Below are 27,615 nucleotides of genomic sequence, written 5' to 3'. Positions count from 1 at the left end.
CCATCTTACAGTGCATAGGACAGTTCCCCCCACCACCCACAACAAAGAATTATTTGGTCCAAAATGTCAGTAGTGTCAAGGTTGAGAAACCCAGACATGTATGAAATAGTTATTGAATAATATGTAGACCATATATAGCTATTAACTGATGTGGGTTGCTAATACCAGAAATGCTGAAGTAGTTCAGGAAGTAGGTAAGTTTGAGCTGAAATGGTCTGGGAAGATTTCTTGGAGAGAAGACTGGTTTTAAGCTAGAAACAAAGTAGTGGTTTAGAATAAAGAAAGCATATACCCCAGTTGAAGGAAATAACATTAGCAAAATCCCCAAGAGTAGACTATGTCTTCTATGGAGCACCAGAGGGAAAATGAGTATAGCTAGAGGTAGAATTGAGTAGGAAGGGTGAGGTGGTGTGATCAGATGATAATGGTTCTCTACCAAGGTTGGCCTTACCTTGAACATAATAGGGGAGTGGGGAGTCTTAAGTAGGAGAGTAACATGGTGGGGGTATTAATTGAAGAAGACAGAATGGGTTACAGTGGGGAGTGTTAGCAGAAGACCAGTTAAGATTCTTGGAATAACCTAAGTCTATGTTTGTAGCAATTGGAATAGAAAGAAATTATTAAGGCTAGCTTCATGATCAATATTTGGTGTTTCTTCTAGGAATGTTATAGATGTATTTGATTAGACAGTTACTTATCAGCAGAAAGATGATCCTTGAGACAGTGGAACTTTGATTATTGAACTCTGGAAAGTACTATATAAAGCGGGCTTAGGGACAGACTGAGGTTAAAATACAGTGGGGGGGAAAACTCAGAGAACAAGGAATAAAAGTAGAACAATATGGTGTCATGATAACCGAGAGTTTTAATAACGAGGCAGTTAGCATTATTAGATGCTACAGAAGTAAAGTATGCAAGTTGAGAGCTATTGGATTTGCTAAAGACCAGTTTGTTGATGATCTCAAAAGATCTTTATTAGAGGAAAAGTGCGGACAGAATCAAATTTCAGGGGATTAGAGAGTAGATAAATAATGAGGAAATAAAGAGAGTAGCTGAATATTGTTTATAAAAGAAATCGGGCCCCAAAAGGAGGGAGAGAAATGAGATAGTCTGGATCTAATTTCTTACGTATTGTATATTTTCTTTGTTTCTAGTTATTAAGGAACTGGTGGTATCTGCTGGAAAGAGTGTCCAGATCACCCTGCCTAAAAATGAAGTGCAGTTAAATGCATTTGTTCTGCAAGAACCACTTGAAGGTAAAACATCCCCTTACAGTTGGATAATGCTTTAATTGATAATTGATAATAATATTTACACACCTTAACTCATTTACTAATTGCAAGAGACCTGTGAGAACAGGATATGGTATGCACATGCACAAATATTTATCTTATGCAAGAGGCAGTGTAATATAGTGTTTGAAGTCATGGGCTTTGATGTCAAGCCTGGTTCAGATCCCAGCTCAGCCAGTCATTAGCTGAGTAGTTTTAAGCAAATCATTTCTAAGTTTGCATTTTTTTCTTAGTGAAATGAGGATAATTTCTACTTTATGAGGTTATTTTAAGGGCAAAATGAGATGGCATATAAGAGACCTACTTCGGTCTGTGCCTAGCATATAGCTGATGTTCATTAAATGGAGGTTGTATTGTACGCATTTTAAGAGGAAGAAACTTAGATTAGGTTAACCTATTTATTTTGTCTAAACAACTAGTAAATAGTAGATACAGAACTTGTAGAGAAGTTATTCAAGACTACTTCTAATATAGGGGCGGCTGGGTGGCTCAGTTGGTTAAGTGTCTGACTTGGGCTCAGGTCATGATCTCTCAGTCTGTGGGTTTGAGCCTCGCGTCAGGCTCTGTGCTGACAGCCAGCTCAGAGCCTGGAGCCTGCTTCAGATTCTGTGTCTCCCTCTCTTTCTGATCCTCCCCTGCTCACGCACGCGCTGTCTCTCTCAGTCTCTCAAAAATAAAAAAATTTAAAAAATTGTTTAAGACTACTGCTAATATAGATTTGACATAAAAAAAAGACAAGCCCAACGTGATAAATAAAATTCAGATTTATAAAATGTATAAATTAGGGAATGATTCATTCAGTGTTTAAGAAAACTTTTATACTATGAGTATCCCTTTCACCTTTGAAGGATATACCAAAATTTGACTTAGAAACATATATGAACTTCTTAAAACTTTCTCTGACAATAGTGAAGCATACTTTGGTGGAAGATGGTTGCATGGGGTTTATGTTCCTCTCATTACAAGGTGAGTCAAGTAGAACGTCCTGCTCTAGGATTCAGGTTGGAGTCTTCCCATCTTAGGTACACGTACACCTGTCCTATACAGGAGTCCTGCTTTCTAATAGGCCTAATAGCAAATAGTACATTTATGCAAAAGTACTTTTCCAGAACCTAAATGCCCTCTCTGTTCTATATGTCTGCCCTCAAATTATCAGTTCATTCCAACTTCCTCCAGAGGAGCTTTTTCCTTCCCCGCTCTGGTGGTAAGTTAAGGTGAATGAATTAGGTGACCTTTGAAGACGGAGGTGAGGAGAGAACAGCCTTGAGCTGCAGTTGCCTCCACTGTTTTGTAAAAGCAACTGGGTTCTGGCTTATCTTCTCGTCTGACCCGTTTGCATGTGGACATGTCTGTGAGTTGCTGTCACCTTGTAGATCAGTATTCCAAAACACATAGGTTGAAAAACAGATTCTTTTCAACTTTCCTCTCCATGAGTTGCTCAGCCTTTATCAGATACATGAGGTGAATGGTTTCAAACTTCCAAAGTTTGGGGACAGATAAATAGGACCAGTTCTTCCTCCCCCTCTTCTCCTGTGGCAGTCCCTGAAGCGCCTCTCAGGATCCCTCTGGGATTCGAAGGCATGGTTTGAAAACCACTGCCCTAAATCACTTAAACCAGCATCCTGTCTAGCAGACCTATCCTCAGTTGTTCCCACCCGTGAGCAAATTTCTGGCTGTAAGGCATAATGCATCCCCCAAGCTTTTCTGGCCTAGGAATATTGTCCTTTCTTGAAATTGCATTACCAGCCTTAGATATTGTAAAATTGTCAGTTCCCAAACTAGTGTGAGTCTGTTTTCTGTGTGGAAAAAAAAAATTTCCAATTACAGTTGGAAGAAATGTCATCTCTTAGCACCAGTCCCACTGCTGCTGTTGCTTTCCTGCTTCTCACCTAACCTGACTTCTGCATAATACATTTGTGAGAGCTGCCCAGGGCTGACAGCTGGCCAACGTAAAACTAGTATTTTGGAGAGGAAGGAAGAGTAATAGATCTTGTATCTCAGGCTTATAAAATAAAATCTGGTCTTCAGATGAAGGCTATCTTGGAATTAGATTTGGCCATTCTCTGTTATGCTTTTGAGGTTTTTTCTTTTTTTCCTTTTGAGTAGTAACGTAAACTAAGCCTTCCTTCCCTAGGCAGACACGAATTTAGTTCTCCCACCCCCCTCCAAATTTAAGACCAGTTTCACGAAGGAGGGATTCCATTTAGATAACAGGATTCTGTCCTTGCCCTACCCAGTCATATAGTCTGAGCTACAAATGAGGACCATTAATGCTTCATTTGATTTTAATTAATTTCAGTGGGGCCTGTTTTAAATGGGCCATCCCCTACCATCTTCTGCAGCGTGTTATTTAGCTCAGCAGGAATGAAGTAGCTCTTTTAACTCACCAGGGTGTGATGACCTCAGTGAGACAAGCATTGTTAGCACTCTGTAAAAAAGCTATTTTTGAACCATGTTATTTAGAAGTCATTGCTGTTCTTTGTTGCAAACGAAGTTTTGCGAGAAAATGGCCTTTGTTCCCAGTAAGTTCATCTGTAGTGGTTGGTAGGGCATGTATTTTCACTGTGATACCACACCATGAGCAACCTGGTATTCTGAGGGAGGATTGGCCTCTCTCAAAGGGAGGGTGGGTATGGAGCAGGAAAGAGCACTGCTGGGAGAGAGTGGAAGAAGCCCTAACTGTAGCTGAGTCAGCCGAATCCACCCTTTCTTTCAACAAAATGTTTGGTTTTCCCTATAGGCTTTAGGGTGGAATCTTAAAAACTAAGGCCTTGTCAAGATTTAAGAGATTTGTTATTGGCAGCATGTGTGGCTGCCCTCTTTGTGTGTAGGTGTGTGTTTTCATGATTTTTGTAACTGCCCTTCTATAGGAGAAACCTACACCTACGACTGGCAGCTGATTACTCATCCTGAAGACTACAGTGGAGAGATGGAAGGGAAACATTCCCAGATCCTCAGACTATCCAAGGTGAATTTGCCTCCTCTCACTTGTGGGGCCAGGGTACAGCTGCTGACCATTTTCTAAAATATGTAATGTAGAATTTTCTGTTCACACTTAAATCAGGAACAGTCTTTCAGAAGTGAATCCTCCAAAAGTCTGGCTGACATCCAGTATTTGTTAGTGTATGATTCTCAAATGTTCATTTATGGTGAGAAGACTGTATAAGCATGGTGCTGATAGCTGAAAATATACACTAAACAGCTTTTAAGGGTAACATAAGGATTTTAGAATTTGGGAGATAAGCTAAGTTTTTTGTGGCCACAAGACTGTGTAAATTGGCTCATTCTTTTTTGGGATTCACTGTAGTTATTAAGAGCCATAAAAATGTTTGCATTCTTTGGCCAAGCAAGCTCATTCATTCATTCATTCATTCTTTCTCTTTTCTTCAGCTGTTCATTGTATACTAGTTATGTGTCATTGGGGGTTTACCAGTGAATTAATCAAAATCTTCACATGCAAGGACAATAGAGTCTCATAGGTGATATTGAGCAGAAGCAGGCAATTATAACAGGGGATGCACTAGGTCAGTGCAGAGGGTATTGAAGCCCTGGGGAGTTCGATTTCTTAGAGTTTGCCTGGCTGGATCATGATGGAGTGCTGGGTAAAAGATGGATTGACAATACCCTCGCAGGGGATGCAGTATGTCCACTGGGCTAAATATTAGAGAGAAAATATGGGAAAAAGGGAAATCAAGTTTTATTTAAAAAATATTTTTTCATTTGAGAGAGAAAGAGTGAGTATGAGCGGGAAAAAGGGGTAGAGGGAGAGAAAGAAAGAGAATCCCAAGCAGGCTCCACACTGAGTGTGGCTTGATCCCCAACCCTGGAATCATGACCTGAGTTCAAAATCAAAGTCAGATGCTCAGCTGACTGAGCCATCCAGACACCCCCAAAAAACAAAATAAATAAAAACTTAAAGATTACCTGCTGAGCTCCTACTGTGTGCCAGACATAGTGCTAATTGTTTTGTGCACTTGTTTCATTTTATCTTCATAACAATCCCAACATGTAGACACTAATCTCTGTTTTACAAATGACAGAACTAAAAATTAGAAAAATAAAGTAGTTTAGCCAAAGTTCATGGTGTTATTAAATGGTAGATTTGAACTGGAACTTTCTATTCCTGAAGCTCTTGCTTTTAACAACTGTGCTGCGATGGTTGAAATTTTAGGTATTGGCAGTGTGAATAGAGAGAAGTGAGTGGATGTGAGAAATATCATATGGAGGTCGACTCAATTAGACCTGGTGATCAGTTAATTCCATGGTGGTGTTGGGGAAGAAATTCTAGGATAATTCTAGCCTTTTGGCTTAGGTGTTGGTGTGACAGTGGTGATGTTCACTGAAATGAGGAACACAGAGAAGCAAGTTTGGGTTAAGTTTGTAGATGATGAAATTATTTTTGGACAGAGAGAGTTTGACGTACCTGTGAAACATCTGAGTGGAGATGTCCAGGAAATAGCTGGGATCAGGGACTAGAGATCAGGACACATATCTGGGTTAGAGAGAGAAATCTGCACAGCACTCTCAGAGAGATGACATTGATGCCATGGTAATGGATGAGATCATCCCGAGAGAGTGTGTACAGTGAAGAAATAAACAGGTTGCAGTTAGAATCCTGGGGAAGACTGTCCTTAAAGGTGTGAAGGAAAAGAAACTGAAGGAAATGAGGAGTGGGCAGAGAAGTGAAAGCCAAGGAATAAGAGCTTTTCAAGAAGAAAAACGTCAGAAATGCTAGTCAATTAGCACGTTCTCAAAGAGAATAATTCAGAAGAAAGGAAAAAACTCATTTGTTTGAATGATGTACATCACAGCATTAGTTATAATAGTAAAGATCTGAAAACAACCCAAATATCTAGCAATGTGGAATGCTTATGTGATATGACACATGTACTCATGTGCTATTCTACAGCCTTTAAAATGACCATTAAAAGACTATTATAATGCAGAAAGTGTTCATGTTAAATGAACAGAAGAAAGAATAATAAAAAGCTTGATGCAGGTTTCTCTTTCCAATCCACCATCTGCAGTGGAACCACCGCCAAGTTGCAGATTTTCAGGAAAATCCATATGAGGAAGACCGTCACTCTCAAAGTTGAACTCTCAGATACAATAGAAAATATAAAGGCCAAGATTCAGGATAAGGAAGAAATTCCTTCTGCTCAGCAGAGACTGATCTTCTCTGGCAAGCAACTGGAAGATGGTCATACTTTGTTTGACTGCAGCATTCAAAAGGAGTCCACTCTTCATTTTCTGTTGCGACTTTGTGGTAGTGCTGAGAAAAGGAAGAAGAGGGAAGCCTGGGTGGCTCAGTAGATTAAGTGTCTGATTCTTGATTTCAGCTCAGGTCATGATCTTCGGTTTGTGGGATCAAGCCCTGCATCAGCTCTGCGCTGACAGTGCAGAGTCTGCTTAGGATTCTCTGTCTCCCTCTCTGTCTCTGCCCTTCCCCTGCTCCTCATACTCTCTCTCTCTCTCTCTCTCTCAAAAATAAATAAACCTTAAGAAAGAAAGAAAGAAAGAAAGAAAGAAAGAAAGAAAGAAAGAAAGAAAGAAAGAAAGAAAGAAAGAAAGAAAGAAAGAAAGAAAGAAAGAAAGAAAGAAAGAAAGAAAAGAAAGAAAGAAAAGAAAGAGAAAGAAGGAAGGAAGGAAAGAAGGAAGGAAGGAAAGAAGGAAAAGAAAGGAAAGGAAAGGAAAGAAATTAGAAGTCTTAACACCACTCCCAAGAAGAATAAGCATAAGAGAAAGAAGGTCCTGAAATACCATAAGGTGCCTGAGAATTGCAAGATTAATCGCCTTCATCTGGAGTGCCCTTCAGATGAATGTGGTGCTGGAGTTTTCATCACTAGCCATTTTGACTGGCATTATTGTGGTAAATGTTGTCTGACCTATTGCTTCAATAATCTGGAAGACAAGGAATTATATATGGGTTAATAAAAGACATGAAATAAAAATAACAAAAACGCTTCATGCACACCTTGATTTTAACTGGACCCTGAAAGTCCCGTTCCTTAAAGGTAGTGATCTTATCTTACTCATCTCCAAACCCCAAGCGTAGGGTAATGTCCAGTACATAATTGGTTCTCAATAAATGTTTGCTGAACAAATAAACTACTTAAAAACTATTTTTTTGTATGTGGTCAAGGATGGAAAGAGGAGATATATGTTTACCTGATGTGTTAGGACAGTGGGAATGTGGGTGATTTTCCTTATTTTAATTTTATGTTTATACAGTTAGTAGAAATCAAGAGGGAAAAATATTCAGATATTTGGGAGCTATTTGGTATTTTTACAAAATGGTTTTCTTTGCACAGATGATTATTTTAATTTCATAACTCTGTGAAATAGGATTGTTGGGCCCTTAATGTTCTTCTGAAAAGAAAATGGGAGTATAGAGATATTGAATTCCCTTTTGTTGTTCTAGAGTCAGCTGGTAATAAGATTCACATTAGAAGCTATGGTTCTTTAGTTTATAATTCATTGTTTCATCTCCTCAACTAGTTTACTTTCTCCATTTTGGAAACAGTGCAAAAAGAGAGTGCAGTATCAGCATGGAAATTTCAGATATATGTATTATTTTATATAGAATTGCTGTTCTTTGTGGTTGTCTAAGAGATCTTCTCTCACTTCTGCAGCTTACTCCAGGCCTGTATGAATTCAGAGTGATTGTAGATGGTCAAAATAGCCACGGGGAAGGCTATGTGAATGTAACAGTAAAACCAGGTATGTGTTTCCGAGCCCTGGCTGAGTCTCCGTTGCTCCCTCTGCAGGATCCCCAAAGATGGGAAGATTTGACTTGAGGGGTTTTTAATTCCCTTTTTTTTTTAAAAAATATGTTCACTGGGCAATTCCTAGTTCAATGTAGTAAAAGATTAAGGTGGCAGAGTATATACTTTGGTTCTAGTTGGAACATTTGGCTGGGCAGAGAAACGGTAGTCACGTGGCCCCCAGCACAGTATGGCCTGAGCAATAGCCTGTCTGTCTGAGAACTTCTTCTCCAAGTAGGTCATGCTGAGAGAGGACCATGTGTTGTGATTAAGAGACACAAGAAAGCCAGGAGCTTGGGAGAAGTATGTAGAAGGAGAATCAGCCAAATGGCTGGCTGTTTTTGATCTCTTTCCAGATACGGATTTTGCATACAAAATTCCTCATTTAAACCTTGCCAGTCTTCTTTCACCTTGGAAACCAAATTCCATCATTCTTTTTAAGTGATCCACCATTGGTAAATTACAGTGCAGTAGCAAAGTATCTTGTTTTGCATATTTAGGGAAATTTGGGGGAAGTTGGAAAATGGCACATGCATTGGCACAAAGTCTTAATACTCTTTTCCTTGTTGGTAATAGATCTTCTGTTTGTTCCTTGAACTTTGTAGCCAAGGTAATCCTTTCACTTTCTTCAAAATGTGTTTAACATCAAGACTGTCGATTATTTCTCAAAGAAAAGGCCCCCGGGTTTGTAGCTCACAGTCACTTGGGTGGACAGAGTGGTTTGTGACCCTCCCATCACTCAGGGCTAATCACCTCACAAACGATCAGCTCAGGGATGGTTGAGAAATCCCCTGTTGTCTTTTCAGCACAGACCGTGCCAAGGGATGGTTTGCTTGCTGAGGCCTTTGTTGCACAAAGCTTGTTGTCCACCTCTACTCAGCTTGTGCTGCTGTAGTACTTTTCATGAACAAGACAGCACACGAGCATTGAAAGTGTGCACAAGGCATGGTTGTAGGGGCAGTCAGGCTTGGAAGAGGCTTGAACACTCCAGGTATCTTATGGTAGAACGGCAGCCTGGTCTTGTGACTTTCCCATTTGGTAATGCTGCAAGCAATAAGTCAGTTTTGTAATGGAAGCTGACTTATAATCCAAGCACACAGGCCTGATCCTCCTCTAATTTATAAAGCCCCTCCTCCAATTTCTTCTGGGTCATTTTCCTGCAGAACCTCGTAAGAATCGGCCTCCCGTTGCCATTGTGTCCCCACAGTTCCAGGAGATCTCTCTGCCGACCACTTCTACAGTCATTGATGGCAGCCGTGAGTATTTGTCGAGGCATGATGTTTTAGAAAGGCATTCACTGTGGATTGTGATAGAAAAGTCTGGTAGAAGATTCAGGGCCAACTGTCTGCGTTCTGTGTAGGCCAATCTTCTTGACCATGTTATAGGACTACTACCCATCTCAAGCAAATGATTAGGAAGTAAAAAACAAGACAAACCCCATTTAAAATCCCCATGTGGTTTGTTTGAAGTAATATTTCTGCTCTCTTGAGATGGTAAGAAAGTTGAATGATGCATATACTTAGCATTATTTTAGTATAAAACTTGCTGGTTTTCAAATTTGCTTAGATAGAGTCTCCATTCTCATCTATGGAAACAAAGCTCCTTCCTCTCCTAGCAAGATAAGTAACTGCGGGTCTTGACTGCGGAGCTCTCCCCCAGCCCTCACTGCCTAACAAGGTTCTTGTCAGCCTCCTCCTGGAGAGGCTCACAGAACGTGCTCCATGCCCCGGCCGGGCTTGTTAACCTTGTGCTCTTCAGAGTTGTGTCCCCAGATGGGTGACATGAGAAGACCTCGGGATCTCTGCCACTCATCTGGGCTGCGTGTGAAGGAGGTTTCAGGCCTGTCATCTCACCAGAGTTTGCTTGGTTTCCTTGGAGACCTCTTAAGGCCCCATTACCCTGATTGTCTCAGCACCCACAGTGCTTTTTGGCAGATGCTGTCATAGCCCCAGCAGAGGAATCTGTAGCAAGGTTAAACATCTCATTTATGTTACTGGCAAGAAGAGGAGGGTAGAAGAATAGCAGGCCAAGAGGGAAGGGAGAACCAGAAGAAGCACTTGTGAGAGCAGTACAGAGGGTTCACATAGTACCATTTTACTTTATATTTTTGAATAGGTCAGTGTTAAATAGTAAAAGCATAAAGAGAAGAATCACTACCATTCCTGTCTCCCAACTATCCAGTTTTTCTCCAGACTGTCCGTGGTATTTTATGGTCTTTCTAGAGGCATTCTATGCATATGTAAGAAAATACATATACAGTCTTGATGATGACACATAACACACATTCTGTGTACAATGTTTGTTTTTCTAGGTTGGAGAATTTTTCTGTGTCAGTACATGAAATAGTGTTTCATTTATTTTTCTCTTAATGATTACATAGCCTTCCATTACATGGCTGTATAATGTCATTTTATGACTATATACTTGTTTTCATTCAATCTCTGTTGATGACTGTAAGGTTATTTTCGGTCTTTTGCTAATACAGAGAACATTGCCATGAATAATCTTGTAAGCGTGACATTTAACACATGTGCAAATATACCTGAAGGATAGATTCCTCAAAGAGGAACTGCAGGGGCAAAGATAAGTTTTGCTAAATTGCTCTTTATGGAGGGTGTATCTCATAAGTCCACTATGACTTGCGAGAGGGCCTTGCCCCACACCTTTACCCATAATATGTGTTATGAAACTTTGGTTTTTACCCATCGGATAGGTTAAAAAAATAGTACTTGAAGTGTAATTTAAATTTTCATTTCTCTTATTTTAAGTGAGGTTGAGTATCTTTTGACATGTTTAAGAATTTTTGATTTTCCTTTTTTCATACAGTGGCATTTTAACCAGAGGTTGCCTGTATTGGAGTCTTTGGAAAACCACACAGTGGAATATTCATAGAGAGGCAGAATGACCCAATATTCCTAGGGAAGAAACACTCTGGAGAGAGTTTGTAATTTCATGTAGTTTTCCTAGCCTCATGTCTCTGGGTAGTTGCCCTGGTTTGTGTAAGCTGGATAAATGCTGAGACCGAGTGCTTTCATGTTGTAACTGATGTTTCTTTATGGTCAAAGAAAGCACTGATGATGATAAAATCGTCCAATACCATTGGGAAGAACTTAAGGGACCTCTGAGAGAAGAGAAGATTTCTGAAGATACGGCCATATTAAAACTAAGTAAACTTGTCCCTGGAAACTACACTTTCAGGTAAATTAGGATCCTTCAAGTTTACCTTAGGCTGTGTTTTTCCGTAGGCTGTGTTTCCCTTGTGGGTTTTATGTTCCTCCAGGAGTTAACTCCAATAGATATCAAAGTCATTGTAGATTTAGTTGATGATACAGCCTTTGGCTCCATTAGTTCTCTGAATCTTGTGGTGATTGTGGTCACACCAATGGTAAGTTTTTAGGGTAAATGTCCTTGCATAGTAGATTAGGACCCACCACAGTTAGCCCTTCTCAAAGCTGCACCTGGCACATCTCCAAACATTTTTTTAGGATTTCTGCCATTAAATGCAAGCGCCCATCTTCCTTTGCCTTTTCTCAGAAAAAATCTAGAAGGAGCCTACCTACTCCTATCTTGTCTCTTCCCTTTGGTAAATGCTTCCTCAACTTACGAGATCTCAAGATCTTTACTTTTGACTAGTGTGTTTATTTCAATATAATTTCTAGGATATGTGTCTCTTGGGGCGTGTTTAGAGAATTTGATTCAAAGATAGTCCTGGGAACTAGTGTTGACTTTGTAGGATGTGATTAATAAGAGTCTGAGGATGACTTTATGTTTGTGAAACTCCTTATATGTTACAATGCACTTGTATGTCAGTATCATACAAACACCGTATGTATATGATACCATCTTCATTTTACATCTGAGAAAAATGAAGCCCATTGTATTTACTAACTTCTCTGGGGTCACACGTTTCCGCTAGGCTCTCTAACCCTCAGGTCAGGGCTCATTCTGTTGCACTCCCTGACTTTACCCATACATATTTTGTTTATGCTTCCTTGAATGCTCTTCTCAATCTATTGGAGTTCTGCCCATCCTTAACAACCTGCTCAGTTTTCTGTGAGTCCTGAGACTCCTCCGAGAGGAGAGAATACGTCTCTCCCTGGAACTGTTGCACTTGGTGCCTCTATGTGGCACCTGCCATGGGGCAATAGTTCATTCATGGTGTCTGTCTTCCCACTGGATCTGCGATGAGTCTGGTTTACACACTACCAGAGACACAGTGATAAATGTCCTAGCACAACACCTGCCACGTAAATAAAGAGGACTTAGCAGTCTCATTGACTCAAGATTTCAGGTGAATGAAAGGCAGCTGCCATTCAACAAGGTTGGAACCTTCTCATTGGCTTAAAATGAATATGTGAGTTGGTTTTTACCTTAGATTTCTAATATAGGAGCTTTAGCATTTATGAAATTAGCTTGGGCCAGGTTGATCTTTTTTAAAAAATTAATAATAGCTACTATTTCTTGAACATTTATTACGTGTTTAGTGCTATTCTGAGCTCTTTGTATGCAGTAGCTCATTTAATCCTTATAGCAGGTATTTGCTATTATTTTGTAGATTAAGAAATTTAGGGGGCACGTGTTGGTTAAGAGTCGGACTTTGGCTCTGGTCATGATCTCACGGTTCGTGGGTTCGAGCCCTGTGTCGGGCTCTGTGCTGACAGCTAGCTCAGAGCCTGGAGCCTGTTTCAGATTCTGTGTCTCCCTCTTTCTCTGACCCTCCCCTGCTCACGCTGTCTGTCTGTCTGTCTGTCTCTCTCTCTCAGAAATAAAGAAAACATTAATAAAATAAAATAAAATAAAATAAAGAAATTTAGGCACAGAGAGGTTAAATAAGTTGCCCAGGGTCACATAGCAGAATGACTTGGGTCTGCACTTTTAACCACAGTATTTGGGTGGATGCATTATTGAGGGTGATTCTTTTTTTTCTAACTCTCAATCTGTGAAGTGATGAGGATTTGATTAGCATTAAGATCCAGTTTGTTTGGTTCCACTCACCTTTCCTTCTCCCCTACGTTCATATGGCAGTGGCCTCTTTCCTCAACCCTGTAGTTAGCTGCTCATTGGGTCCAGGATTCTTGCATACAAGCCCTGGACTGTTTGAGATGAAAGAGTAATGGGTAGCTGCCATTTGCCATTTGTCTGTAACTTTCTTTTGTTCTGAAATAGGAGACAAATAGGATATGTTTAAAAAAAACCAAAAAACCCAGAAACAAAAAATTGTGAAAACAAGAGGGAAACTGGAAAAAGAGGAAAGATTCTGTGGATTTTTCTTTTTTGAGATGTTTGCTGATTTGCACATGTCTGTGTGTCTGATGTTTTTGTGTTCTTCTTCTAAAAGCTCTAATACCAAAACTCTCCTTCAGGCCTTGGGTAGAAGGTGAGGCTGGAGGACGTAGCCCCACAGGTGTCTGGCCCTGTCTGTGGCTGGCGGTGAGATTTAAACAAACGACATGTCTTTTCGATGCTTTTCCTCTTTCTGTCAGCAAAATGGAAGGAACCCAAACCTCCTTGCTTGCTTATGCTCACATTGGGAGGTGGCAAGAGAAGCTTTAGGCTGTTCAGCTGGAAGGCATCATTTAGGTAAAAGCCTGCTCTTATAAATGAACATTTTTTTTCTCTTGCAAATCCTATTTCACACTGGCACAAACTGTGGGGCTGTCGCGTAGGAGAATTCATTTGCATCTCGGGCGCCTGTCTTACAGAGACAGCCCTCCTGGTCCATCTTTGGGGCTATCCGCCCAGGGCACCCCTTCTTGTGATGTGTGCACGGCTGGAGCAGGATGGCAGGAGAGGGGCCTTAGTCACAGCTTGCTGTACTTACTGGGACGCCTCTGAGCCCCACAGCTTCAGAGGCCAGGGATTTTCTCTTCTTAAAGCTTGGCTTCTGGGCTTTGGAGACAGAGAACTGGGCTTGCCCCTTGGCTCACTCTGTAGCCCTGGGCAGGTGACTCAGCCTCTCTCATCTTCCTGTCAAGTGAGATTGAGGATGCCTGCTTTATACAGTTGTTGTGTGGGCCAGACCAGACAATGCTCATGAAGGCCTGAGCACACAGACAGAGCCCACAGTGTGACCAGTGGGCCAAAACAGTGCTGGCGACATTGCCTGGATTCAGGTCCTGACTCTACTACTTTAAGCTTGGGCAAGTTAAGTCTCTCTGCCTCCGTCTCCTTGTCTATATGAGGAGCAAAATGAAGATAGCACATTATAGAGCTTTTGTGAGGATTTAGTGAGATAGAAAGCACCTGGAACAGTGCCTGGCACTCAGCCAGTCTTAGCACTTAGTATTATTTTGCCTTTCCAAGAAGAATGGATAAAGAATTGTTACCATTTGTTACCTCTGCTGCCTTGGTGTTTCTTACCCTCAATTTTCAGTCTTCTCAGATACATTCCTCTTCCTTAAGCCCATCCCTGACTGCACTGATTTCTCTGCCCTGATAGCTTGACTGTAGTAGACTCTGATGGAGCGACCAACTCTACTACTGCGAGCCTGACAGTGAACAAAGCCGTGGATTATCCCCCTGTGGCCAATGCAGGCCCCAACCAAGTGATCACCCTGCCCCAAAACTCCATCACCCTCTTTGGGAACCAGAGCACCGATGATCATGGCATCACCAGCTATGAGTGGTCACTCAGCCCCAGCAGCAAGGGGAAGGTGGTGGAGATGCAGGTAGGAGGGAGCACCTTCTGTCTTCTCTTGCCCAGGGGAGTCAGAGCTGCTAGGCTGGCTGCCCTTCCGAGGCTTATTTTTGCCCCATTGTAATTACCAACGTCAGATTTATATAGAACATTGAAGGTTGGAATTAAAAAAAAAAAAACCTAGAAAATTTAAGGGGCCTTTAATGAACACATAGCAAAACCTTTGTCTTTTGTGTTTAGTATTAGAGGAAAAGATGAGATGACAAAGGGGGAGCTATTCTAGAACAATTCCAGAGTCAGTCTACTCTGAAGCTACAAGGGTACAGGTCTTAATGAGCTCTACCACAGATTGGAGTAGCCCGCCTAGCTAGATGGTGAGCATCTTCTCTCAGGAGATATTTAGGAAGAGACTAGATCTATCAAGAGGCAGGTAATGTAAATAAATAAAACTGAAGAGGGCCTGTGGTGAACCATACAACATAATCTCTGACTGAGGCAGCCAGCTGTGCCTCAGGTCCAGCTGGTTGTTGCCACATGGAAATATGGTCCAATAAATTCCAGCTTTTCAAGAGAAAATGGAATTCTAGACCTTTATGTGAGAATTTCCAACTTCCAGGGCACCTGGCTGGCTCAGTCAGTGGAGCATGTGACTCTTGGTCTTGGGGATGTTAGTTTGAGCCCCACATTCAGTGTACAGATTGCTTAAAAATAAAATCTTCAAAGAAATGAAAAAAAAAATCCAACTTCTAAGACATTGCAGGCCAAACACAACGTCTGCAAGCTGGATTCAGCCTCGAGGCTGCCAGGTTTTGCCCACTCTTCCAGAGGAAGTTCCTGCATTGCTCTAAATTGAGTATAATGTTCCTTCTGACACTGTGTTTCCAAATCGGAGGCATGACTTAAAGTTCACATTTTACCTGGCTTTTGTTTAGATACTATGTTTAATTTCTCTGCTACTGCAGAATATCCATGAACCTGCAAGGCGACAGCATGGCATTGCATTGCATCTTGAGTTACCATGTTTTACTGGGGCAGCTTTGTTCTGATGACTGAGTGGCCTCAGCAGGAAGAACATGGCTTTGAAAGCATGTTGTTTTATTATATGCTCATGGCCTTCTTTCTGGCTTGGGTTGTGAAGACTGATGATCTTGGTTATCTGTGCACAGTTTCCTGTACTCCCTTCTCCCTGGGGGGAGCTCTGACTTTTTTTGAAAGTGCTGCTGTCAGGGAAGGTTTTTCCCTTGGGGCAGGAGCCTTTTATTTTCAACAGGATGCCCCACAGTGTGTGATTCTGCACTCACTAGCTTTAGAGAACTGGTTGCATCATTTAGACCAGAGGAGGACTTATTGTATGATGTGATTCTGGGAGTCGGCTTTTCCACTTGTCTGTATTTATACGTGCAGGGTGTGAGAACACCAACCCTGCAGCTCTCTGCCATGCAAGAAGGAGACTACACTTACCAGCTCACAGTGACTGACACGATAGGACAGCAGGCCACCGCTCAAGTGACTGTTATTGTGCAGCCTGGTAAGTTCCAACCTTGTAGTGCAGGCTCCTCTGTTGGCTGGTCCTTTGAACCATAGAGGAGAAGAAGGTTTGGGTTCTGAGCTACACAGTGGCAGTGGGAGGCCCCAGTGGTAGTGGGAGGCCCCAGTCCATGGGGACCCTGGCACCTTCGCTTGTCCATTCCGAGTGCTTTCTTCAGAGCTAGAGAGAAAGAGTACTTCACAGCTTCAGCTTGTGCGCTTGCCCTTGGCTAGTCATCGTGCCTTCGAGGGGACCTAGCAGATAAATCTCTGTTATTTCCAAACCTACCATGCACCATAAGGGAGAGCTTAAAGCCCACTTCCTCAAGAAAGCCCTACCTTATCACTCAGACTCTTTCATTTGGACTCCCATAGCATTACATTTCAAATTTGGCATGGCATTACAAGTTCATTATGTTCTGCCATGTTCTTTCAAAATGGTTCTATATGTTTCAGTCTTATATTCTTCATCGTGAGCTCCCTGACCCACAGTATCTGATTGTTCCTTGGGCAGAGAGGCAGACTCCTCATGGCTTCCAGAACATATGTCCTGGTAGGTCCTCTCCTTTCCCAGCTAGACTGCCTGCTTTTGACCTCTGTGTCTCTGTCTTCTAGAAAACAACAAGCCTCCACAAGCAGATGCAGGCCCGGATAAAGAGCTGACCCTTCCTGTGGACAGCACAACCCTGGATGGCAGCAAAAGCTCGGATGATCAGAAAATTATCTCCTATCTCTGGGAGAAAACACAGTGAGTATTGACACAAAACCCTTATTTATGCAGTCTCCAGACCTTTGAAGAGCAAGATGTCACTTGCTTTTAAAGAGTTCACTTGCTCTTACTGGCTTATCCCAGGGGGCGAGGGGGGCGGGGCAGTGACTGAGAAAGAAATGTAAGCAATCCCAAACTTTGACTCTTAAGAAAATGATATAATTTTTGTAAGAAAAAAAAAAACATACTTTTCATCAGCTAGTCCCCGGTTAGTACTTTATGGTCCTGGTGCTTTTACAGGTATAATCCATCTGTCGAAATGCATAGTTTAATTACACTTGAGAGGCAGGATGGAAGGGGTAATGGAGCAGAAAAATACTGTTGCTCAAAATTAACTGGGTAAGGCTGGCAGTGGGGATGGGGCAGAGCAGCTATTAAAGAGAACTGAAAATTCATCTGCACAATGAAAGCATTACTCTGTTATTGTTTCCTTAAAGACACCATTTACCAATTATGTTAGTAAGAGGCCAAAGGCACTAACCAAAATAATAGTAATTAAGCTGGAATTACCTAATCGAACCATTCCTGGTCCTCACAGTTTCTTTCAGCTCCTTTAAACCATAACAAATGGAACTCAGATTGTATGCAGGATCCCACAGGAAGCAAAGGAATTCCAAGGAAGAGTTAAAAAGCATTCTTAGCTTCTAAAGGTAGCAACTAAGGACAGACTGAGTTTTTTGTTTTGTTTTTGTTTTTGACTAGGGCATTCAAAATGGGTGGGAAGGGACTATAATTTGACTGTAGAAACCACTGGACTTTAAATTGGTGAGCTGGAGTCTAGAAAATTTTCCTCGGCTCTTGTCTCTTGTGAAGAACCTATTTTCTCAGTCCGGTGTGTTTGCATCGTAACTTTTTATAGCTAATAAACCTTCATTCGAGTTTTACCAGTCCCTACAGCAGAAGTAGTGCTTAGCATAGCTTCTTGGAGAGTCTGTTTCAAGAGGGACGACTAGGGCCAAAGATTATATGTTTAAACACCAAAATAAAGCAAAAACCTGGAAGACTGTAGATTTCTCTGGTCATCTTGTAATTTTAAACAAAGCTCTGGGGTGTTCTGCTCCTTGAGCAGAAGGGCTCTCTGGTATGTGCAGACTTGTGCCTGGATGTTGCCACAGAGCTCACTCTCGGCTGCAGGCTGCTGTGTGAGGCCACAGGGGAGAAGGAACGATGCAGGGTGTCCTGGGGCCTCCGGGGCCCCTGTCCGGGAGCTGCAGGGAGCTCTGCTTTAGAGCTGCTAAGAAGAGGATGGTTTTGCTGAGAGTTCCTCTGCAGCTTTGGCCCATTTCCTTTCCTTGACTTTTCAGTAGGAGGGAGTTTGGCATATGATTAAGAAACGCATTTTGCTTCTTTGCTGGCAAGAGCTGAACCAACTACTGGGCCAGAAATGCTTTTCAGAAACATCACTCTGAAATCATTCTTTTGATCAGGGACCTGCTCAGAGCACTTTCTTCCTTTTACAAACTGGAACAGCCAAGAGTTTGAATGTTCTAGAAACTCATAAAAAGGATAAGGCTAGATGTGTTTGAAAGCTGGTGAATGGAATTTTCTGATCAGCAGGTAGCTGTATTTTGGGGCCAAATGACACTCTGTCCAAATGTAATATTTTTAAACATGTCCTCACAAGGTCTGGGAAACAATAGTTTGTGCATCGGCTGAGGCAGTCATTGTCTGCTCCTGCTGTGTAAGGGACGGGAGGACAGCAGACCCTTTGGTTTCCATCTTTGTCCAGGGGACCCGACGGGGTGCAGCTCGAGAATGCTAACAGCAGTGTCGCCACTGTGACAGGGCTACAAGTAGGAGCCTACGTGTTCACCTTGACTGTCAAAGATGAGAGGAACCTGCGAAGCCAGAGTTCTGTGAATGTCATTGTCAAAGAAGGTACCTCCCTGTCTTGGGTTGGTGCAGCCTCTGGGTCAGATAACTGAGGAATCAGGCATCTCTTTTTTGTCTGCAGAAATTGATTAGAGACAAGGGTGGGGGATAAGTTGGGGGAAAAGGGCAGTTTTATACATTTTTTAAAAAAATGTTTATTTATTTTTGAGAGAGAGATGGGGGAGGAGGGGCAGAGACAGAGAGGGAGACAGAGGATCCAAAGCAGGCTCTGTGCTGACAGCGGAGAGCCCAATGTGGTACTCAAACTCCCGAACCACGAGATCATGACCTGAGCTGATGTTGGATGCTTAACCAACTGAGCCCCCCAGGGGCTCCTGTTACATGCGTTTCTAAAAGAACCTTTAATTGGGAGTGCCTGGAAGGTGAATTTTAACTTCTTGTCTCCCCCGCCCCCTTGTCAGTTGAATAGGGAAAGAATTAGGTTTTTTTTCTTTGCATTTTTATTTTGCCTCTGCTGCTGAGACCTGGGGTTTCTGTGACTCTCCTGCTAGCTGCAGTGACACCTGCTGTCAGACCTTAGAATGACTGGCCTGCACTGTAGTTAGCTCTGCTCCTCCTGTGAGCCCGCTGAGGCCAACGTGAGGTGAGAGTTGATTGGCTTGCCGCGTTTGCAGGCACGTGACCTATGATGGCCTTGGGAGAGGGCTGTAAGCTGATGGGAGATGCACAGGTGGCCTCTGGCTACAGTATCCTGAGCTCAGTAGATAGAGAATATATACCTGAGTAGACAAAGCTGCAGGGGAGCCCAGGAGAAGAGAGGTCTCTTTTTCCTTTTTCTCTATCAGAGTATTAAGGAAAGAATAAAAGAAGATGTCCAGAGAATAACATTTCAGGCCATACTGTAAAGAGAATTTGTGGTATCAGCTGCATGAAAGCTAACCTCCAAGGCTTTAAACCAGTTTGGGCCTTTGTTTCCAATCATCATGTGCTTCCCAAGCAAAGAGACGAAATCCTTCCGGGGGAAGCAGCTAGGAGGACACAGGAGAAAACTATGCTTGTCCCCTCTGTAGTACGGTGTGTCAGAAGAACGTCGCTCTGGACAGGACTGGAGCCTCAGGACCTGTGACACTGGTGGCTTCAGATTTATACTGTTAGTCATGAGCTCCCCGGCCCTGCCTGGGTTTTATTTAGCTTGGAGAGAGGGGAACTGAAACCTGGTCTTCACTGAGTCCTAACCCCCAACTAACTAAAAGTTGGTTTACTGTCAGAAAATTCTACACTGTTAGATGCTGGTGTGGATCGGCGCTTAAAACAGTTCTCCATTTAAGATGCTTTTTTTTTTTTTTATAAGTTTATTTATCTTGAGAGAGAGAGCATGAGTGGGGAGGGGCAGAAAAAGACAGAGAGAGAATCCCAGGCAGACTCCACGATGGGCTCAACACGGGGCTCCATCTCACAAACCATGAAATTATGACCTGAGCTGAAACCAGTAGTCAGATGCCTAACCAACTAAGCCACCCAGGCACCCCTTAAAATGCTTTTGATATTAATTTCCCCATTAGCATCATGAAGAAGCATTCTTTCTTTTCCAGAATATTATGTTATTTCATTGATGTCTCTTTGGTTAGAAATGAACAAACCACCTGTAGCCAAGATAACTGGGAGTGTGGTGATTACCTTGCCCACGGACACAGCAGAGCTGGATGGCTCCAAGTCCTCAGATGATAAGGGAATAGTCAGCTATCTCTGGACCCGAGATGAGGGGAGCCCAGCGGCAGGGGTAAGTGCCAGGAACTAGAGAGCTATATGGGGTCAAGGTGGTGAGACAGGGAGAGGAGGCTGAGCCAAACATTCCAGCATGTTTTAACCAAGGGGCCTTGTGTCAAACCTGGATTGCCCTCTGAAATCCAAGGATCCTGGATGACTTGCCTGGGGTCACCCTGCATGTTAGTATGGCACGGAGTATGTTCCTTTGCCCTATTCTCGGCAGCTGTGGGCTTCAGAGCTGTTATAAAGCAGAAGCTGCCCAGAGGGGGCTTAGTCCTACAGAAGCAGTACCTGACCCCATGAAAGGAGTGTGGTCTTGCTGTGCAATGTAGCCATGTTGTTCAACTCCATAGGAGGTGCTAAATCACTCTGACCACCACCCGATCCTCTTTCTTTCCAACCTGGTTGAGGGCACCTACACATTTCACTTGCATGTGACTGATGCGAAGGGGGAGAGTGACACAGACCGGACCACCGTGGAGGTGAAGCCTGGTGAGTTCATCTGGAGCCGGGACCGGGTGGGACTGCTGGCTCAGCCCAGCAGGACCTCAGTCCTGGGACCCCTTCCTCCCAGCAAGGACAGGGCCAAGTGGCAAAGCCAGCTTCTAAACACTCTAGAAACCCCAAGCTGTAAAAGCCTGGGAGACTCTGTTGCAGCAGTATCCCTCCTCCCCATGCAGGAGTCAGTGTGGATCCCCATGCCCCAACTCATCTCAGATGGAGAAACTCAGAGAGGGCAGGGCTTGCTCAGCGTCACACAGCAGTTGTGTCAGAGCCAGGCCTTTGTGCCCCTAGTCCAGCACTGCCTACTCACCACGTGACATATGAGAGAGGGCTCTGGGTGCTTCGGGAATCTGAGCGCAGGAATAACTTGAGTCATGATGCCTCATCACCCAGCTGCAGAAAACAATTTATTTTTATAAGTTGAGCCTCAGGCTTTGTCTGACAATCCAGGGAAGGTAAAGTAACTGGCATCCTTTACATTTCTCAGATTTGTAGAAATAAAATTTCTTTCTTCACTAGAACTTTATTTTTATTTTGCTTTGAGGCTAGTTTTGTACTAGGGAGGAAGTGAGTGTGGGGTGGGGTAGAGCTCTATAAATTCCTGAGCATCTGATAAGAAGGTATTAACTTTAAATCTACTCTTGTTTATATAGGCCAAGCTCATGTACAGATGTCTTAGATGGGAAGGGGTCTGGCAAGTCTTCTAGTCCTTGTCCTACCTCTATGGAGGACAACAGCCAAGATAGTATAAAGCCTCTTCTGTGTTTAAAATCAGATCATAGATAGTCTAATAATTATGTAAATGATACATCAGAACAGGCAAATGATGCATCCAATTATGGGAATAAGGTATTCTGAATAATCACTTAACTTCCAAGTGTAGCACAGCCTCTAGGACACAGAAATGAAGGACAGTAGCCGCGCACTTCCAGAGCTATAAAAATATTGTGCAGCTGTGATAATGCTTGAAGGAAGTCCTTGTTTCTTGGCTGCCTGGAAATTTTTTGTGTTTACTGCTTTCAAACCTATATAACATTTCCATGATCGATAAGATTGTTGAGATGGACATTTTCCCTCCCAATGCCATAGACAAAGCACAGCAAGGCACTGAAAATCAGACACAGAACAGGAGAGATTGTACATATCCCCCACTTGGCCTGGAGAGCTCAGCTTAGCCAGCTGGGCAGAAGTTTTGAGAATAGACCTCAAAGTGTTCTTCTTCCCCACTCCCTTCACCAAACCCCTCGCCTCCCTGTTATGGCCTGATCCCCAGCACACGCGTGGTAATTGTCAGGTTGGTATAGAGCTCTGCACGCCAGCCCCAGACCACATTAGTAGCAACTCAGTATGGCCCCTTTCCATTTGCAGGAGGTCAGTTGCATTCCTGAATGCTTTCACAACTTTTTCTCCTGTGCCAGAACAGACACACAGTGGCAGGTCTGTGTTAACTCTGCTGCTTCCAAAGCCATGACTGATCCACATGCTTTCCAGATCCCAGGAAAAACAACCTGGTGGAGATCATCTTGGATGTCAACGTCAGTCAGCTAACTGAGAGGCTGAAGGGGATGTTCATCCGCCAGATTGGGGTCCTCCTGGGGGTGCTGGATTCCGACATCATTGTGCAAAAGATTCAGCCGTACACGGAGCAGAGGTAGCTGGGCAATGAATGGGGGGAGAAAAGGAAAGACCAGGGGCCCCCTGGGCTTATTGACTGAGCTGAGAAATAGTGTGGGTAGATAGAGAAGGGTGGGCTCTCTGACCAAGAACTACTTGGTGTCCATTTCTTTAATGAACTTTTCTCTTCTGGTACAGGTCACATAGTCTGTACTAGATATTGCAAGAGGGTACCAGGGTACACGGTCAGAAGAGGTCTGTTATGTTTGAAGGCCATAATCTCATAGGGAAAATAATCAAGATAAACATGTAACATCAGTACAGGGTGCATTTGACAGAATGTGTGGGTGTTATGGAGACACACACAGAGACAAGACCAGTTAATTCTTCCAGAGGAGTTGGGGTAGGGTGTGATCCAAAGATTTCCCAGAAGTAAGACTTCCATTGAGCAAGCATGGAAGGACTAGGAGAAAATTCATAATAGCTGATAAGTATGAGCCATGGTCCTGTGGTATAAAAGCATAGAGGTCCCTCTGGAAGAAGTCATTTGGTTCAGAGCACTTAACTAGGTACAGGACATGGTGGAAGATAAGACTGGCTGTGTAGACGGAGAACACTCATAAGCAAGTCAGGGAGTTTAGTTTTAATAGTTTGGGAAGGGGAGGCTTCAAGTTAGGTTGTTTTATGTGTGTAAAGTTTTTGTTTTGTTTTCGGAGCAAGGAAATTAGATGTTTGTTTGTTTTTTAGGAAGACCCATAATGTGGAGGCTAGACCAAAATAGAGAGAGAGAGAGAGAGAGAGATGGAGGGATGGAGGGAGGGAGAGACTAAAGGCTGGGGAGCCAATCAGGAAGCTTTTGAACTAGTCTTAGTATAAAGGTGATAAAACCTAAGTTAAGGTAGTACCAGTGGAATGACAGAAGAGGAGAGAAATGAAAAGAAAACAGAGGTAGATCAGTAGCACTTGGTGATCCTTTGGAATGAAGGGGAATGAGGTATCAAACACGAGGCTTTAGGTTTTGATGTCTGGATAGATGGCAGATGCCATTAATTGAGATTAGGGATACAGAAGGAACCAGTTTCAAAGAAAAAATAACAGTTTTGACTGTTGAATTTATGGTGTCTCATGGGTTATATGGAGAGAGTTTCCGTCAGACAGTGGCAAGTACAGGCTGGAACTTGGAGTGGAAGGAAAAGCCAAAGATGGGGAATCACTGCATACAGGCAGGAATCAAAGCCAGATGTGTCCCACTGGGGGAAATGTCCAGCGCTCTGGAGAACCCCAGTATTTAAAGATGAGGCAAGGAGAGAAAAGCCAGCAAAGGAAACTAGGAAGCAGTAGTAGAGAAGTGGGTGAAAAAGCAGGTGGGGATGGTCTGCTGGAAGTTAAAGAGGCGGCTGGCAGCTGGGGGCTGCGAGGACTCAGATGCCACAGAGGAAGGGTATGGTGAGGACACAGAACAGGTTTTGGCTTTATGCTTAGATCGTCAGAACTACAGTGAGATCATTTTGCTTAGATGTTGGGGGCATAGGGCAAATTCACGTCATGGTTGGAGGATATAGAGATGGTGAGCAGAACACTCTTTAAAGAGGTTGGTGCTGAAAATAAGATGGGAGAGAGATCAAAAGAACACCTTTTGAAGACAGGAGATACTTGAGTACTTTTATAGACTCAGAGAAGGTGCAGAAGAAAAATAGAAGATGGAGACTGGGGAGGTGGGTTCCAAATGGAGGCAGGTCTCAGGGACTGGCCATGGGCAGAGAAGGTGCGCCACTTTCTCTGGAGATGGGAAGAAGGGTGGGAAGATGTGCTGTTATGGATTTTAGAGGTAGACAGGATGGCATTCGAGAACGTTCATACCACTGTTCTGGGTTTTGTCTCTGAAAGTGGAGGCCAGGCCATCTGCTTTGAGGAGGTGGGAAGGAGGTGGGCAGCCTGAGGAAAATGGTAAAGGTTAGGAGCAGCAGCTCCAGAAAAAGGATGCTGGCTTTGAGCAGCATTGGGATCTCAGCCAAGGTTAGAGACATGAGGTTAGAGTGGTGGCTCCCAATTCTAGCTACATGTTAGCACCACCTGGAGCTTTTATGAATGTGTCATTACCCAAGGCTCATCCCCAGGGATTATGATTCAGTTGGTCTGGAGTGAGGTCTGGGCACCTGTAATCTCCCATGCTCTCCACGTGCATTTAACACACAGGGTTCACTGGGTCAGAGCATGATAAGACTTTTTTTTTTTTTTAGTGTTTTTATTTATTTTTGAGAGAGGGAGAGAGACAGAGTGCTAGCAGGGGAGGGGCAGAGTGGGGGGAGGACACAGAATCTAATGTAGGCTCCAGGCTCTGAGCTGTCAGCACAAAGCCAGGCGCGGGGCTCGAACTCACAGACCTTGGGATTATGACCAGAGCTGAAGTCAGATGTTCAATCAACCAAACCACCCAGATGCCCCAGGACTTTCTTTGTAATTTCTGCTGGCAGCCTGGGAGCAGGAACAGGGCAAGTGGCTGCTTGGATTGACCCAAACTGGTGGGGATCAGCTGGGCAGAAGCAGTGCTAAGCACAGCAGTGAGAGCGCTGCTGGACGTGTCACGGAAGGGTTTGCCTCTCAGCACGCTTGCTCTCACTGCATCTGGAAGACGATGCATGAGGAAGAGAAGCAGCAGGGTGGCTCTGGGTTTCTGACTTGGACTGATTGGCCAAGTCGAGGAATTCAAGACGAGGACAGGCTTGCAGGCAAGGAGTCCATGATAGTGGGAAAGCATGATAGAGGGAAAGAGCTGACGACAGACAGACCTGGCTTTCAGGCCCTGCTCCATTAGTGTCTGCTCTGGGACGATGGGCAAGGTACTGCCCCTCTCTGATCTAGCCTGCCACTTGTACAAACACTAGTATGCTTTTCTAGGATTGTTACTGAGAGTTAAATAAGAGAATGTTTATATCCCTACCACACAGAGAGTTCTCAATTGTTGGTTATTGTAAGTTTATTTTGGAGGTACCTATGAGAGATATGGATGGGGTGCATGTCCCAGCAAGCTTTTGCAGATGTAGATGTAGCCATTCTGGAAAGACAAGGAGAGGGGAGATAAATATTTGAGGGTTACTGGTATATATAGAGAAATTGAAACTGTTAGCATGAATTAGGTAATTGGGAGAAAATAATGAGAAGTGGAACACATATCTTTTATGGCAAAGGTCTGTCTTGATTCTGAAATTTCTTTTTTATTTTTTTTAATTTTTAATTTTTATTTTTTTTAATGTTTTATTTATTTCTGAGAGAGAGACAGACAGACAATGTGAGCAGAGGAGGGTCAGAGAGAGAGAGGGAGACACAGAATCTGACGCAGGCTCCAGGCTCTGAGCTGGCTGTCAGCACAGAGCCCGACGCAGGGCTCGAACCCACAAATAGTCATGACCTGGGCCAAAGCCGGACGCTTAACCGACTGAGCCACCGAGGCGCCCCTTGATTCCGAAATTTATAATACCCTACCCTATTCTCACTGTGAAGTGGACTTTATGAAGTCTTTTATGACAGCACTTCCCAAACTTTTATGTCATAATACACATGGGCAGTGATGCTATGTGTATGGCACTCTGGGATAAATACACAAGGCTGTTAATACAGGAAGCAACTGGTCTGGGGCCTCCAGGTCCCAGCCAGCCACCCTGTGTGCTGAGGGGATCAATATGTTGGGTACACCTACAGCCCAGTGTGACCCACTTATTGAGAAGGCTTGGTTGTGAGATGGAGTCGTCAAGGGGGCTCTGCAAAAGGCCTCTTAAGGCCAAGGCATAGAGAGCAGACTTTGTGCCCACGTTGAGGTGAGATCAAAACATGGCCTGCCTTGGACAGAAGCTGACAGAAAGCAAACAGATTCTGGACATGGGGTAGCATAATTTTGCACCAACCACACCACTGTGTAGGGTCTTTCTTGTTGCTGTCATAGTAATGATCATTTGGCTGTTCGGACCCACGGTGAATACTTTGATGCCATCCAACAGTACACATTTGTCAGAGCATTGTGGTTTGTCTTACAGGTAATCTGGGCACAGACCCAACAGCACCACACCACAGTTTTAGCTGTTAAAAGGCTGACAGCAGAGATGTAATTGTAACCAAATCCCCATTTTCCTGACCTCCAGTTACTTGTTTGGAATGGGTCCCCTTGTTAGCTGGGACAGCTTAGGGCATTTCTAAAAGCATAGGTATTGGAATCAGACATACCAGGGTTGGAATTTGGCTCTGCCATAATTAACTGTGTGACCTTGGGCAAGTTACTTAACCCCTCTGAGCCCTAGTGTTGTCCTCTGTAAAATGGAGATGACGCTGATAACACCTTTCTCACTGGCCTGCTGTGAGAGAATGCGTCTAGTACTTCGCACAGTGTCTGGCACAAAGTGCCTAGCAAATGGCAGCAACTGCTATTGTTGATGATGGCTTCAGCTCATTCATACTGTTGCATGTCTCTGCAGCACCAAGATGGTATTTTTTGTTCAAAACGAGCCTCCCCACCAGATCTTCAAAGGCCATGAGGTGGCAGCGATGCTCAAGAATGAGCTGCGGAAACAAAAAGCAGACTTTCTGATATTCAGAGCCCTGGAAATCAATACTGTCAGTGAGTAATTCTGGGAAGCTGGGAAAACAAGCCTGCCCAGTGCCCACAGTTCTCCACAGCCCTGCTGTTCTCACGCTTCATCACCTATTCTTGAGGAACACGGATATAATCGCTTAGCTCCAGTGTCAAGGAAGAGTCCTGACTTGTAGAGGTTTCTCACCTGGGGTCCATGGGCCTATCAGCCAGCGTTCAGAGGGGCGAGGAGATGGAATGGGAAGAAAATGACATCTTTATTTTCACTAACTGAAATTCATTATTTCCCTGTATCATGAAGGTGGGCAACAAACTCCAGTAATATT

The 27,615-nt window shown here is 43.4% G+C and overlaps 1 protein-coding gene across 6 annotated transcripts in view; it reads left to right on the top strand.

The window, feature by feature from the left end:
• The window catches only part of KIAA0319L (KIAA0319 like), a 94,485-nt gene that overhangs the window by 57,512 nt on the left and 9,358 nt on the right, over positions 1–27,615 (top strand). For all 6 annotated transcript variants that reach the window (XM_077753099.1, XM_077753100.1, XM_077753097.1 and 3 more), the window contains 13 exons: positions 1,155–1,256; positions 4,163–4,260; positions 7,925–8,012; positions 9,220–9,312; positions 11,122–11,254; positions 14,496–14,724; positions 16,098–16,221; positions 16,836–16,968; positions 18,719–18,867; positions 20,451–20,602; positions 20,943–21,081; positions 22,585–22,744; positions 27,174–27,316. In XM_077753099.1, coding sequence (XP_077609225.1) covers positions 1,155–1,256; positions 4,163–4,260; positions 7,925–8,012; positions 9,220–9,312; positions 11,122–11,254; positions 14,496–14,724; positions 16,098–16,221; positions 16,836–16,968; positions 18,719–18,867; positions 20,451–20,602; positions 20,943–21,081; positions 22,585–22,744; positions 27,174–27,316 — 1,743 coding nt within the window. The remainder of the gene's footprint in view (positions 1–1,154; positions 1,257–4,162; positions 4,261–7,924; positions 8,013–9,219; positions 9,313–11,121; positions 11,255–14,495; positions 14,725–16,097; positions 16,222–16,835; positions 16,969–18,718; positions 18,868–20,450; positions 20,603–20,942; positions 21,082–22,584; positions 22,745–27,173; positions 27,317–27,615) is intronic.

This window comes from Crocuta crocuta, unplaced genomic scaffold (genome assembly GCF_008692635.1).
Source record: "Crocuta crocuta isolate KB4526 unplaced genomic scaffold, BGI_CrCroc_1.0 scaffold303, whole genome shotgun sequence".
Taxonomy (NCBI): domain Eukaryota; kingdom Metazoa; phylum Chordata; class Mammalia; order Carnivora; family Hyaenidae; genus Crocuta; species Crocuta crocuta.
This window is presented reverse-complemented; position numbering and strand designations above follow the sequence as displayed.